Source organism: Myotis myotis, unplaced genomic scaffold (genome assembly GCF_014108235.1).
Source record: "Myotis myotis isolate mMyoMyo1 unplaced genomic scaffold, mMyoMyo1.p scaffold_m19_p_9, whole genome shotgun sequence".
NCBI classification, from domain to species: Eukaryota; Metazoa; Chordata; class Mammalia; order Chiroptera; family Vespertilionidae; genus Myotis; species Myotis myotis.
Window position 1 is genome coordinate 86,796,351 of NW_023416401.1, and position 15,231 is coordinate 86,811,581.

Consider the following 15,231-nt stretch of genomic DNA (forward strand, 5'->3'; position numbering starts at 1 on the left):
TGCTTGTCTCTAAGCATTGAGAAAAGGGGAGAACTCTTCCCTCAAGTCCTCAGTTGGAGAATATAGTTCTTTCTACTCATCACCAGTCATTCTTTTACTAAGCATCTCGTGATATTTTAGGGGATAGATAGATCGATAGATAGATAGATTTCAGAGAGGAAGGGAGAGGGAGAGAGAGATAGAAACATCAATGATGAGAGAGAATCATTGATCGGCTGCCTCCTGCACACTCCCCACCGGGGATTGAGCCTGCAACCCAGGTATATGCCCTTGACCGGAATCAAACCCGAGACTCTTCAGTCTGCAGGCCAATGCTCTATCCACTGAGCCAAGCCGGCTAGGGTTAGGGGATTTTTTTAAACATAACTTCCTAACAATAAATCCTCTGGCAAAAGAGTTGCCAAGTTCATGGGCCCTCTGCCGGCAAGCTCACAGCTCCTGGTTGGACAGGTTAAACACAGTAAAGGTCCCACATGCCAATTCAGGGGACTGTCCCTAAAAATCCAGAAAGTTTTCATTCAACTCCAGGAAAAAGAAATGAAAGGAAGAATGGGAGGGGAAAAGGAAGGGGGAAAAGATTGGAGAGAGAGAGGGGAAATAAACTCAGCAGAATACACATTTCCAAAACGAATGGACAAAATTCAACTAACATATATTAACCTTTATTCTATAACAGAGACATAAATAATTTTATGAATTCATATGATCTGTACAAAAGACAAAATAAGATATTGCACTAAGTTTAGATATGGGATATTTGGATTTCATATCAGCTAAACAGATAAATATATACAATTCAAGGAGTTAAGGCAAAACCAGATGATACTTCAAACACAACAGAAGGTTGGAAACATAGGTATAATTAAAAACAAGGGCATCCCATCACCTGTTAATAAAGTGGTCATGGCTAAGGGAAAAAATCCCTTAGGTGTTTAATAAAGTGATTATCATCAATCATGTTAATTAAAGTCGAGCAACAAAGTATAAGATTTCCGGTGGAGGAGAGCGGTTTGGGGAAGTTTGGGGGTTGAGCAGGTAGAACTCAGATAAGCAACATTTTCCTTGTCAGATTTACGACCTATTCTTCCTATTAGAAAATATAATTTGGAAAATATGACTCTTTCACATATATAATTAAAATAAAACTATGAAGCATTCTTTTTTTCAAGGGAATTCATGTTGGGGATCTCATAGGGTAAGTTTGCGGGCAAGCCATTCATTACCCTATTGGTAGAGAAAACACAAAACCAGTCACCGCAAAACAACTCCCAGGTACCTACACTGAACAAAACAAACCGAGTCCAAAGGAATAAGAACACGCGTGACCAATGTACCAACACAGGTAAGCTCTTTGGCAGCTTCGCACTAACCGTTGATTGAAGTCAGAACTCTTGCATCTTCTCATTCTTAGACCCACTTGCCAGTCTTTTAAAAACAAATAGATAAAATTCCACATCTGCAACGAATTCAGTAATTCCAGGAAATTAAATTCAGAAGGAATCTGCAGATAGTCTATAACGGTTACACGGACGCACAGATAGGAATTGTCTGCCGAGTCCTGATCCACACATAGGGAGCGCAGGCACGCAAAAGTAATCGGTAAAGCTGGATTGGTCTGGACAGGCCTGGGATCCTGAAAAAGAATCCATACTGACCCATGAAACCAATAAGACATCACTCCGAGGATGAGAAAATGATCTTCCAATAACTCAGTGGTGAGCCGCCCCTCACCTGGTGAACGCCACGGAGAAATGGATTCTATAGGGGGAACACCAGGAAGCCCGAGAACGTGGAATACTGCCAGCCTCCGACCAGGTTACCTTTCTCTAGTTTTAGGTAAACCTTATCCTCCTTATCCAAGTAGAGCAAGACTCCATTGGTGGCGGCTTCGCGAGTAACATCTTTGTCCCCAGCAAAGGCAGATATTACCGGTTTTCCATTTAACATCAGGTTAACCTACGAGGAAAGAAAAACTCACTAAGCTCTCCTTAAAGTCAAAAAATCTGCTAGGGATAACAAATAATGCTCAAGGGGAAATACCTGATGTTTAGTAAATATATCCCTTTCCTTTCAAATCAGCCAAGTGCAGTGGTTAGACTTAGTATGCTGCTAAGCTAGGGGTGAGGGCTGTTCAAAGTAAACTTGAGTTTCTTCCATAGAAATGTCCTTAAATGCCTACAAAAGAGTACCATCTGTGGAGAGCAGCCTAGCCATGTGAAAACCGGCTACCCGTCACCTGTAACTTAAGCTCACTACTTTATTTACCTCTGAGATTCATTAGCGATCTTTCCGTAAGGACGCAAGCCTGTAGCTTCCCAGTGTGTTAGTAAAAGGAGGCCCAGCACCCTTCACCCTGATAAACCAGACATAGCTAAGTTCTACCAACTTCTGGGCAGGTCTCTATGCAGCGGTGACATGCATACTGCTGAAAAGCATCTTAAATCAGGGACTGTGTGTGCACTGTGGTTTCTTCTTCTGTTTTCCTTGATAAGAAACATGCATTTAAAATAATAATCACCACTACCATTGAAGATTTCAATGATGACTAATTAGCAAAGAATTAATAATTAATAAGCTCAAAATTATTAACAAATAATCTCAGCATGTATTCGCTTTTCTTCATATTACAATTTTGATCAGACTGTATTAAACATTACACTAACTTCTAAACAGTGAGGTTTGGAAAAGCTTTCCTATGGCAGTGAATTTGTTTTCTAGCTGTTCATTCTTTTTACGTTAAAAAAAATAGTGAATACATTAAATCTGAGGTTGATCAATTTATCCATTCACTAGGAAATGTAAAAGTGGTAGATGAGTGAATCTATCTTTCACATGGACATAGCATACAGTACAAACATTGAGCAAAAGATAACATGTTCCTAGAATTCCATAGACATGTATTGGTGTCATTGGGTGTTCTCACACCTAAACATTATAGGAACTAGGGCCATGGTTGCCTTTGCGTGTAAGCTCAAGCCCATTACTTAGAAAGCACAACACAAAATGTATTGTTAACTGTGAAGTTGCAATTGGTAAGAATTCACCAGGATCAGAGTAACTCAAGGTAAACTAAAGCATAAACGTAGCACCCACTTACTTAAAAAGTGTATCAAATCATTGTTAGTTACTCATAAATGTATTCTTACTAGTAAACTGTTTCTCCTAATTCTTAACAATGATAGCAAATTTGTTTTTATTTAGTAAGCACTTGTAAAACTCTACTGGTCTTACAAGTTCTATCCCTACAAGTTGAAATAATTTTACACCTGCACTAAATGAAATCAAGATCTTATAAAGAGATTTGTGTCACTGAGTTTTTACTAAGCCATGCTTTTTTTTTTCCTTTTCATTGAATTTATTGGGGTGACACTGGTTAACAAAATTATACAGGTTTCAGTTGCACAATTCCATAACACATCATCTGTACACGGTATTGTGTGTTCACCACCCCAAGTCAAGCCTCCATTCATTACCATTTATCCAAAGCCATGTTTTGTAAATAGTTGGTTGTTATTAAGGTAACAAGTTCAATTGTTTATTTTTTCTATATGCTTCTTGTCCCATGCCTTAATAGAGGCTATAAAGGAGAAGATTAGAAGTTAAATGTTTTAAAAATAAACTACTGTGGATGGTTGTTTATTTTTATAGTGACAGCACATATTTGGATAAATACATAACCCACAACCAATAAACACTGTTGTTTGGGGATAGAAAGGGAACAGGTCAAAACACATACCTGGATTGTTTGGCTCTGGTAGACTTTAATTACGTGAAAACTGAAACTGTAAATTCCTTTCCTTGGTGCTACAAAGACAGACTCCAGTGTGAAAAAATTACCCACATTTACCAGGATCTACAAGTAAAAATAATAAATAACAGTAAATTATTATAATATTCTCTTCTGTAAGTATGTTTCCTTCCTTCCTCCCTTTTCTTTCTTTTTTTTTATTTTCCTAATCCACAACTAGCTTAAGAAACCATTGAGAATAAAACATTGAGTTCTATTCCTTTCCTCTTTAGCGACTTGAAAAAAAATGGATTTGTATATTGGAAGGATCTTCTGTCTTCTAAATGGTAGAGGAAAATATAAAGTAACAGCTTTGTATTCATGCCTCAATTTCCAGCAGGGCCCGATGGCTCTGGGAACATGTAGGTAACAGGTGAGGGCTTATGGATTTATCAGCTGTACTTGAGAGTCAGATAAAAAGAACCTGCCATGTATTTACATTCCCACCCTCTGCAAGCCTTCCCAGTGTCCAGAGGTGGTGTTTCCCACACAGCCAATCCGCATCCATGGGCTCCCTCCAGTCCTCCCTGGACACACCACACAGAGCCTGGGCGCCCCCTCCACATGTGCCGTAATCCATGACACTGAGCAGCTGGTGCACAGAGTGATCTGGAGACCGGCCCTCCCCGGAGTCTCCGCCAAACCTCTCCTGAGAGCCTTGGCCGTTTTTTCATCCCTGTGCCATATAGGCCTTAATTCTATTTTGGCAATGACTCAGCTTTTACAGGCTGCCACAGAGGAGAGCGTGAATCAGAGCAAACTGTGACCTAGGGGGCCTTCTCCTGCTCCTCCCAGGGTTGGCCGTGTCACCCTCTGATCAGCCACCTGCTCTTTATTTAAAAAGTTCAATGGTCAAAAATGAAGCATGAAATCAGGTACTGTTCCCAAAGAAAGCCGCAATGCATCTTGTTTCCGAAGATGCTCAGTCTGGATCTACTGGTTGCGAAATGAACTTTGAATTTCAACAAGTGACCTCTTAAACCAAATTTGCAAACATCTCATAGGTAAGTCCCTTCCTTTCAGAGAGAGAGAGAGAGAGAGAGAGAGAGAGAGAGAGAGAGAAGAAAGAGAGTTGGAGGGGGGGGAGAGTTGAAAAATAACTAGGATTTCTTCCATTTCTCCTCAAGAGATAAATCTATAAGTGGCATTCAAAAAAAACAGATGTCCCTAAAAGACACATTTCCCCTATATCAAAGGCAATCTGCTACTATCTCTTTTAAACAACACATTCATGCCAATATTAACCCTTTAGCATAATTCCCGAAAGACATACTTTTACCTCTGAGAACTACACTAGAATATAGTGACGGTCAGGCTCGACCCCTGACTTAAACTGCATGTATGTGGACAATGTTATTCTGAGATTTCATATTCTTCTAAGTCAGCACCAGATTTCGAGGATCTTCCGACAGCAAATCCCTAGCCACACAGTAATCCCCAGCAGACGCTTTACAAAGATTTCTCCCAGCACATTTCAAGTGATTTGAGAAACTTAGTGGGGACTTCCTGAGTCCGATACAAGCAGCATACATCATTAGGAATAAGGGAAACGGCTGGTGAGTGTTGACTGCACACAAGGCTGGAGGTTGACGCTGTAATTAGAGATCCAGGCACATGGAGATTTATCACTGAATGTGCCTTGTTGTCTCCAAGACGCATGGCTCCTGACCAGAGGAATAAGCCCTTCTCCTCTCCTAATTGACGGATGGTTCATTGGGAAGAATGCACTGTGCAGGACAGTGCAGTGCCCACAGCATCCAACATTTAATTAATGCGCGGGAATGCAAACCAGGGGAGGGTCTAGCCTTGATTTCAGTCAGGATCGAAAGCACTGCACTCCTGAAGGGGCTGCTGAACTGTGGCTATCCCATAGGAAGCCCCAGAGGCGCCTGGTCTGTCTCCGGCCAGCGGGAGAGTGCATTGCTAAGGAAACATTAATACAGAACCTACTGTCGCCTTATTGCTTCCCTAGCACCTGCGAAGGCAGTACCTCTTCACCTGCGCTCTCACGCATGTGGCTTTTTGCACAACTGTGGGCTACGCATGTGACTTTGAAATAAAAAGGTTCTGGGTGCACTTAGGGTGGAAATTAAAACCCCGGAATCAGTTTTCAGTGATGACTCCTCGCTAACGCTGAGCTGATATCCTGGGGGGTTTTCATTAGCCAAACGTCTGAGCTCCAAGTCTCTGAAAAGCAGCCATGGATTTCATCAGTTCCTCCGCCATCTCCTACCCTCAGCCCCAAAGCCGGTCCTTTCCCAGCAATTTGCAATTCTCTGAAAGGACATGCCGGGAAGGGAGAGCCGGTGGCCCTCCAGGCTTCCCTCTGCCGCTCCGCGCAGCTGCCCAATTCCTTTCCCTCCGCCTCCGCAACTTTTCTGCCAGCGCCAGGGAAGGGCTTCCCCTGCAGGGCGCCTGCGACGTGTGTGGGGATCCCAGCGGCCAAAGGTGAGCAAGACCGGCCCTGGCCACTGCGCACCCTCTCCGGCCACCTGCAAGATCTCTGCAGAGTGCCCACCCACCTGGGAGAAGCAAACCATTTACCCTGCGTGTGGAGAGCCCCACGGGACGGCCTGTGGGCACCTACAGACAGGGGTCAGAGGCAGGGGCCGGGCTCTGGCCAAGAGATTGCGAAGTCCAGACACCAGACTCCCACCAGCTCCTTGGACCTGTTGCTGCTAAACTTATCCTGAGCTCTTGCTGCCCAGCCCTGTGTTCCCAGCCTTTGTCCCGCTGCCCAGCAGCCTTTCCCGGAGGCCAGGGGAGAATGGGGGCGGCAGGGGCTGGCGTGGGAGAGACACTGGAAGTTTCAGTCCCAGGCATATTTGGAGAGGCGAGTGCCTAAATGATCCCCCACATCCCAATCAGATGAGCTCAGCCCTAGCAGGCAGCCAGGTCTGAGCCACTCGGCAATCCTCGCCCCTGCCCCCGGTGCCCCACATCCCTCGGGATCTGACCTGATCGAAGTAAATGATGCGCGTCTTGTTGCTCATCTCCGAGGGCTCGTGGTTGGTGCTCCGCACCGCAGAGAAGGCGACCTTGGAGTTGGCCGCCCGCACCGAGATCCCCAGAGGGGAGGAAGAGGAGCCCTTGGAGTCCGTGGCCGGGTTCGAGTCACACACCACCAGGCATTTGCCCTCCAGCACGATGGGCTCCGTGTCGTTCTGCGCCCAGACGGGCAGCGAGGGCAGCGTGAGGGCCAGCAGCACGGCCGGCACCACGGACAGCGCCCGGCGCGCCGAGCCCATGGTGAGCGCGAGTGCAGCCGCAGCGGCTGGCGCTTGGCTCGCCTGCGTCGCCTGCTCCCCGGGACCGGCTCGGAAGATGCCGGCGTTAGATAGACAGCGCTGCAGGCACAGCGGCGGCGGCGCTCTCACTTCCACCGATTCTCTGGTTTGAAGTCAGAGTCTCCCTCGCGCTCTCTCGCCAGCTCGGTTACCTTTGTCCTTTAAGGAGCTCATGCAGAACCCCCTACCTCACCCTCCTCCGCCCCAGAGTCAGCCCTGCCTGGGGCTCTTTCACCCGCCCCCCTTGTTGCCAGACATCTAGAAGTCTCCAAACCCTCACATTCACGCCTGAAAGGGGAAACTGGCAGTAAATGCTCACCCCAAACCCAAGCACCCCCTGGTGAACCGCGGATCAGGAAGAACGAAGAGGGCTCAGAGAGGCCACGGGGCGGTGGGCGCGGAGCAGGGCCGAGGCGGTCCTGTCGCGTCTGGCCAGCGGCAGGGACGGATTACAGCGGCGGAAGGTGTTTCCCCGGCGGAGAGGTAGGCGAGGCTGTATTCATGGCCGGGACCCAGGCGGCTGCCACTTTTGCTTGGTCAAAAATTCCCCACAGCTCGGTGTGGCTCGGATGCCGCAGGTAGGCAGCCGCCAGCCAAATGCCCAGCTCGGAAGCGCAAATGTGCAGGATTAGTTCCAGGTGCAGGGCGGCTGGGCTGGCAGGGTCCTCTCCTGCCTGTGCCGCACCCGCACGCCCCACGCCCAGAGTCCCTGCGCGCAACTTTCTCTGAACCTCCGCAACCAGGAGAGCGCGAAGACTGAGCGAGCGCGCTATTTATAGGAGCGCAGCGTCGGCTGGCGTTGGCTTCCAGCTCAGCCCGTGGGCTCCGGGGAAAGGGGGAGAAGGAGTCCGGTGACCCGATCTGAGCAGCTCCCGCCTGGCGCTTAAGGCATCCGTAAGCAGGCGGGTGCGCCGGCTTCCAGTGCCAGAGTCCTTGGCCACTCGGCCCTGGGGAGTGCGCGGCGCCAGGAGAGTGTGCGCAGGGAGGGGCGCCCGCAGCCCTGTGCTGGCCCCAGTTCGGTGCCCGCTCGCCCCTCCTCGGTCTGGGGGTGGAAGGGGCTGCGGCTCTCCCCGCCCCTCCCTGCGCTGGACTCCGAAGCCGAGCGCCCTCCGAACGGAGCGGGGCGCTGCCAGCCGGCTGCGGAGCGGAATTGGAGGCAGAGGCTCCTGCGCGGCTCTCTTCCCGGGACCCGGGAACCTGCGGGAGTCCCGACCGCACCTGGCCCACACTTGCCCCACAGAGAGCGCTGGGGCCTGGGGAACCTCGGGCGGACCAAAGGCAGTGAGGGCCACTGGGAGGAGGTGTTCCACCCCATCTGCTCAGGGAAGAGCAGCCCGGGGAGCCTAGGGGCGCACCTCCCCACTCACACAGCGAATCCACCCCAGGCAAGGCCAGAAAAAAAGAGTGGAAGAGGGAGTTAACTCAGCAAGAATAAGTCTTCCAAAACCGTACCCCTAAGAAAAGCCAACCCACTCCTGAAAATACAGCACTTTCCTCCCTTCTGGAGGCGCCCCGCCTCTGTGCCACCCTGCTGCCACTAGGACTGGCAAGCATGATCTTCCGCAGCCTCCACTGGGAGGAAGGGCTTGTCTTGTCTGTGACCAGCTGTGTGAACTTGGCCCAGGCACTGAGCCCCTCCTGAGAGGGCAAGACCACTAATTAAAGTCCCTCCAGCTCTGTGCTGCTGTGGGTCAAGTCACCCCTTCCCACGTTCCTTCTAGAAGTCCAGCTGCCAGAGGGCAGGCAGGCAGCGCATCTTCAGTCAAAACAGCCTCCCAGTCAGCCATTCGGCGCTCTTAGAAATGTACTAAGTATTCACTGAAGGGGTGTTTGTTGAGCAACATCAGCCATGGGTGGCTCCCTATCCCTGCCTGGATGGAGGACCTCCTCATCAGCGTGAATTCAAGACCCCCATCCCAACAGAAGCCAGGAGGGCGGGGCATTGAGCCATAAGCACCACACTGCAGTTCCAACTGTTAACATTGGTATTTGTATGTCCTCCCTTACCCCCACCCCCTCCCCCAACCCACCCTCACCCCCTGCCCTACTGCTCTATAATCTTGCAACTAAAGAGTTGGTGCCTAGAGCCATACAGGCCTTCAGACTCTGTGCCCATGGGGCCAGGACCAGCTCTAACTGGCAGGTGCTCAGGTCATGTTATTTGTTACGATGTTGAGTTTCACTAATCTAAGCTGCAACCATACAGGTGACCTGGTGCCTTCTGACAGCCATCCCCTACCCCCGGTGCTAATGCCCCACCCGAGGCCAGCAGCCTTTCACCTGAACCCTTGTCCCACTTGGGACCTCTCTGCAGGCTTCTTTCAGTCTGCCTGACAACAGCGACAATTTCCTCACATTGGATAATGTCTTTTAAGGCCTGGGGCTGGGTGTCATTCCTCTCACTTGTAGGGCTAAGCACTCTTTCTTTCTTTTCCAGGACAACTGTTTAGTCCTACCACTTGGGCTGTTCAATTTTAGGCTGGAAGAAGTTTTGGGGGAAAGCTCTGTTGACTACAGAATTGTCAAATACTCAATAATCCATCTTCCCACCATCCCAGTATACCCTCCGCACCCTTTCCTTCCCCAAGAGTCTTCCTTCCTGGTCTTGCATGGGAAAGCAATACTCCTGTGGTCAGTAAATTCCATAACTGCTTGTTTGAGTAGAGAAACCAAGTCTCGAGCAAGCCCAAGACAGTAAGGATCCATGAGTGGTTTTCTGTGTCTAAAGAAAATGTGCCTAGGAAAACAAAGACAGACACACCAGGTATTCAGCTCGAAGGACCCTGCCTGGAAAATGACCCTGGGGTTGAATGAAAGAAGACTCCACGCATCATGTAGAGACAGAGCCCAGGTGAGTCGTACGGAAGGTAGAAAATCGAGAGAGAAAGGGCAGCGAGACTCCCGTAGCCACATCAGTGCCCACGGGGTCACTGGATTACCCGGGATATCTGAGTGATGCTGATCAACCCCAGTTAATGCTCTTCTTTGAGGGAGGGTTAGGAGCTTGAGTCCAGCTGCAGCGCAGTGTTGAGTGAGTCCTCAGAACTCCCTTTGGGAATGGCTGCATGACTGACTTGCTTTGCATGAAGATGGTATTTATGGGGAAAAGTACATGGATGGTTTGAAAAACACTTTTTTTCACATTTTAATATTTTATTTTTTAAATTTTGTTTTATTGCTTAAAGTATTACAAAGAGTATTACATATGTCTCCTTTTTTTTCCCCCTTGACCTTCCCCCGGCCTCCCTACCCCCCAGTGTCTTGTGTCCATTGGTTATGCTTATATGCATGCATACAAGTCCTTTGATTGATCTCTTACCCTGCCCCCCAACCCTCCCCGGCCTTCCCGCTGTAGTTTGAAACCACTTTTAATTGACTTTATAATTTAAAAATTGTCGGAGACAGTCATCTACAGTCTCCTCCAATCACCAACAAGGGGTGTGTCTAAGGTCACAGGGAACAGTTAGACCTCCAGGTTAGGGTTGCAGATATATTTTGATGCCTCTTTTTGGCCTTCCCAGAACACCTGTGCTCCTCCCAGACATTACATATAACACAATTTTCTGAAAGTGTTGATTTCTTTGTTGTATTCTCCATGGATTATCAACTTTTGGGGAGCATAGAATTTAGCAGAGAGTAGGTATGCCAAAAAAGGTTTACTGAATAAAGTAACATCATTGCCCTTATTTCTCATAAGGGAAATAATATACCAATGACTCACTAAAAGTATGATAGGAAAAGTAAATTTTCTCCAAAAAAAAAAAAAAATGTGTTCTTAGAATGTTTTGTTCACCCTTAGTTACTAAGAATGGAAGGCCAATGGGGCATATGGGGATATATTGGAAGTCCAGGAGCAGAACCGAGCCTTGGGAATGGAATGAAGTCTTGTGGAGAACCTAAAATATTGCCTCTCCTTTCTCTATCTCTGTATCTCCACCTCCATCTTTATGTCCATCTCTCTCTCTCTCTCTCTCTCTCTCTCTCTCTCTCTCTCTCTCTCTCTCCTCTATCTTTCTTTCTCTCCTAGGTACATCTGCATTATTGTTTTGCTTACTGCAATCTAATTTTCTGTGATGCCTAGAAAGTATACAATGGAAACTCACACACCCAATTGTTACATATAATAAATAGATCCATCCACCCAGGGGATACCCCAAAACCCCAGGGAAGAGACTCATTGCTGTATCTGGCATCAGATGTGCCCACCCATCGACCAGAGAAGCAGCATACAATGCACAGACAACCGAGTCCTGGCAACCAGGTATGTCATAGGAGCAGGTGGCGGGGAGGGGAGGAGAGGAAGACAACTCCTGGAAAAGTGGTGCAAGCAGTATGAGCTGAAGTGGAAAAGGGAAAGATGCAAATCAATTTGTATTGTGTGACTCTATGTTAATAGTCTGTAGGTAGGTCTGCTCAGCTATGGATATCTGACTAAGCAGAGGGAAAAAATATGAAAAGCAAGACAGCAAATTGTCAATTTTAGAGGAATGCAATAGAAAGGAAGGAAATCCTATTAATTGAATTTAAGATATTTACTATTTGAATGGTCACAGCAATTATATATTACACTAGAGGCCTGGTGCACAAAACTTGTGCACAGAGAAGGAGGAGGTTTCCACACAGCCTGCTTGTTCAGTCATTTTGTTGTCCCTCACTAACTACCCTGCCATCTTGGTCGCCCCACAAAGCCTGCTTGTTCAGTTGTATGGTCATCCCTCACTAACCTCTCTGCCAGCCTGTTTGTAGGCAGCCATCTTGTGCAGGCGTGAGGGTTAATTTGCATATTACCTCTTTATTATATAGGATTGTGATTCACATTTAAAGAACAATTTTAAAGGAAAGAGGTTCTGAGTAGACCATTCAGTAGGAATCTACTACATGGAACTTTTTTTTTTTTTTTCATAATTTAAGCTTAATTAAAGTTTGGAGAGAAAAAGGAACTAACGTTCTTTCCCATACGTGGCATTGGTTGAAGAGCAATTTTCTTTCTTTTGTTATATTGATCCAGCTCTAAAAACTCATTCACTCAAAGGCTAGGAAAATGCCCAGGCGTATAAAGCCTCACAGTGCATTTAAGAAAAAAATTACATTGAAACTGGTAAAGCTCATGAGTAATATCAAAATTTCTGATTGCATCTTAGATTCAACTTGGCTCTTTATAAACCGTGTTAGACCTGAGTCCAGTGCCGGAGGCATGGTGAGTGCCCGACCGCTTTAGTTCCTGTTGCATACATAGGGAGCTCTGCATGTAAGGACCTAACCAACAGTTCCCACTTGTAAGAAGCTGCTGGGAAGACTATTATCAATGCAGACCCTGAGCTGACGCTTCTGCCCATGATCTGGGCATCTGTGTATGTACTAGCACACGGCTGAAGCTGAAGCAGACAGTGTTTTAGTGATGCTGCTGGTGGCGTGCATCCACCAAGGGTCCATCTGGAGTCAGACCCACTGGCCCTTTGGTTAAAAACAGGTATTTAGGTCCTGGCTGGCATGGCTCAGTTGGTTGGGAGACGTACAGTGTTCCAAAAGGTTGCAGATTCAATTCCCCATCAGGGCACACATCAAGGTTTGGGGCTCGATCCCCAGTAGGGGGTGTGTAGGAGGCAGCTGATGCATGTCTACCTCTCCCATTGATGTTTCTATCTCTCACCCTCACTCTTCCTGCTTCTCTAAAGATCAATTTTAAAAATTTTTAAAAATAAACATACACAAGGTATTTAGAATCAGCTTCATCTCCTACTTTATGACCCTGGGGGAAGTTACAAACCTTCCTTCAGCCAGGAAATTGGCAATCATAAAAATAATACCCAGTCCATAGCTGGTTGTGGGATTTGATTGGGGAACTATAAGCAGGGCATTTCGCACAGTATTGGGCACACAGGAGGTGTGTAATTAAAGGTTGCAATTAATTTATGAAACATATTAATGACCAAAGGGGAGTGGTGCCTGGGGGCCCACCAACTATTGGGGAACAATGTCTATGACCTAACTCTCAGGCACTGTAATGGGGCAGGATGCAGCATGCCCAAGGGTGAGAAAGAAGCAAGGTTCCGACTCCTAGTGCAGTCATCAGGGCCAAGTTTGTGGGCACAGCCATGGTGGTGGAGGAGCAGTAGAGTGAGGAGGCTGCAGTGAGTTAGTCCCAGAAATCCCACAGGCTGAGCTCTCCAATGAAGCCCGGGCACCAGGCAGGTCTGTGAGCTCCCTGCAAGAAGTAGACAAAGAGTTTCGTTTTCCTTTTATTTCTTTCATCCCCATTGTCTTAGTCACTGGGTGTCATCACTCAGAGTGTCTGAAAGCAGCACTTAGCAGAAATCGATGGGTTCTCCGAAGTGAAAATTATACGGAAAATCAAGAACAGTTGGTCAGAACAGTTGTCACTGCAACAAAGGAATCAGGAAGCCAGGCAGGGATGGGAGGAAGACGCTATGGGTGCTACGTGCTCGAGGTGCTTGGAGCAGACAGAGGAATCTTAAGGACCTGGGGACCATCCAGCTACTTATTTGGCAGCTGGAGGGTCCTGGAGACTTTTAACTTTCCTGTGTTTAATTGTGCATTTGTGGGGCTGTGGAGGGAAGGGGAGCAGGGGGCTGGGAGAGAGGGAGTTTCAGTTCTAAAGGTAAGTCTGGCCACTGCATGCCATGGGCAAGCCTGGGGTGAATGGGGATGGCAAGCAGCCACTGCCACTCCCACGGGAGCATCTTGCATCGTTGAGTGTGATTCCAGTGTTTAAAGAGAAGTGTTTTCCTGCAACATGGCCACTCAAAGCAAGCCAAGCACTTAATCTTGTGCTCAAGCTGAAGAAACAGCAATGTTTGGACTCTGGAGGAAGAACTGGCTGCAGTGGGTTCCCCGCGAGCTGGTGGGTTGGACGCCACGGTGAGAATTCTGAGAGGATTTTCCAGGGTGAGTCTGACTCTGAGCGATTTCTTCTCCCTGTGCACCAACTTTAGACTCTAATCCTCGATACAGTCCAACTCCACTGTCCTTTTCCCTTTTGCTTGGGGAAACTCAGTGGCTGAGAACATCTCCCATTTTATTGTCCCCACTCCTCTGAGAGGTAAATCCCATTACTCCCATTTCACAGATGAGGAGACAGAGGGTCTGAGAGGCTGCCACCAAAGGACACTCTGCTAACAGGTGCCTGGGTTGCATCTGCTGGAGGGACATGTGTTCATGTCTAAATGCCTTTCCCCTGGACCACACGAGAAAGGCTGAAATAAAATGCAAGGGGCTTCTAGTGTGTTCGGACTACTTTCCGTGAGTTGATGACAACAAATTCAGAGGAGAAACTGACTGTTTTCCTGGCATTATTAATATCAGTAGATTGCCAGTGGAAATGAAACTTATAGCAGAGAAAAGAGACAGGCTTTAAATCATAGAATTTTTAATAAAAGCTATTGACCATAAACCCAGGATTTATGTATCTATGTATACACACACAAATACACACAGTTATGTATATTAAAACATTTGTGTGTTTGTATATATATTGAAATATATACACACAAATATACACACATAATATATACATATTAAAATATATATTTGTATATATATTTTAATATACAGGGTGTCCCCCAAAAATGTCCCCCTTTAACAGCTGATAATTCAATTTTTAAAATGAAATGTATTTTAATAAACACTGCCTTTATAATTATTCAAAGTGTGTATACATTTTTGGGATACCCTATACATATTAAATATATATTAAATAAAATATGTATTGAACATATTACACATATAACTAAATAAGTGGTTAGATCACCTTACAGTCTCCTCATAATTTTATGTGCTTTCCGTCTCTAGTGTCACCAGAGCTTCAGTGTGACATTCGTTGGTCTTGCTATTTGGCAAAGAGTGTCTTCCTCACTCCGCTGAGAGTCCCACGCAGGCAGAGTAGGCTGATCTGTGCTCACCACGATCGGTCCCAGGACAGCGCCTGGCACCTGGTTCAGGCCTGCTGGCTGTTTGCTGAAGCAAGGAATAAAGTGGTGTGGCACAGATTCTAACTGTGGCTACCCCCTCTGAGTATATTTCCAATTATAACAACAAATAGTTTCAAAAACTAGCGTACGTGTTCTCTGACTCTCACTACTAGTAATTATTTATGATGTGTAATAAGCCAGCCTCCTGTACTTCGGAAATTAATACCTT

At 46.9% G+C, this 15,231-nt stretch overlaps 1 protein-coding gene across 2 annotated transcripts; it reads right to left on the bottom strand.

The window, feature by feature from the left end:
- Nucleotides 1-679: 679 nt before the first annotated feature.
- CBLN4 (cerebellin 4 precursor) lies at nucleotides 680-8,127 on the bottom strand. Of its 2 annotated transcripts, XM_036322842.1 has the most exons (4): nucleotides 6,745-8,127; nucleotides 3,737-3,853; nucleotides 1,732-1,956; nucleotides 680-1,633 (listed from the first exon to the last, which is right to left on the bottom strand). In XM_036322842.1, exons 1-3 carry the CDS (start codon nucleotides 7,033-7,035, stop codon nucleotides 1,759-1,761), a joined length of 606 nt encoding a protein of 201 aa, XP_036178735.1. In that variant the 5' UTR covers nucleotides 7,036-8,127; the 3' UTR covers nucleotides 680-1,633; nucleotides 1,732-1,758. The 2 variants fall into 2 exon arrangements, with proteins under 2 accessions (XP_036178735.1, XP_036178734.1); XM_036322841.1 differs by having other exon boundaries at nucleotides 680-1,956.
- Nucleotides 8,128-15,231: the final 7,104 nt, after the last annotated feature.

What these genes read in the sequence shown, in the direction of transcription:
- CBLN4 (XM_036322842.1), bottom strand. Translation starts at nt 7,035, where the DNA reads ATGGGCTCGGCGCGCCGGGCGCTGTCCGTGGTGCCGGCCGTGCTGCTG. An exon ending in GCATCATTTACTTCGATCAG is followed by an intron (nt 3,854 to 6,744) that starts GTCAGATCCCGA and finishes TTTTACTTGTAG; the next exon opens with ATCCTGGTAAATGTGGGTAA. An exon ending in ACCAGAGCCAAACAATCCAG is followed by an intron (nt 1,957 to 3,736) that starts GTATGTGTTTTG and finishes CTTTCCTCGTAG; the next exon opens with GTTAACCTGATGTTAAATGG.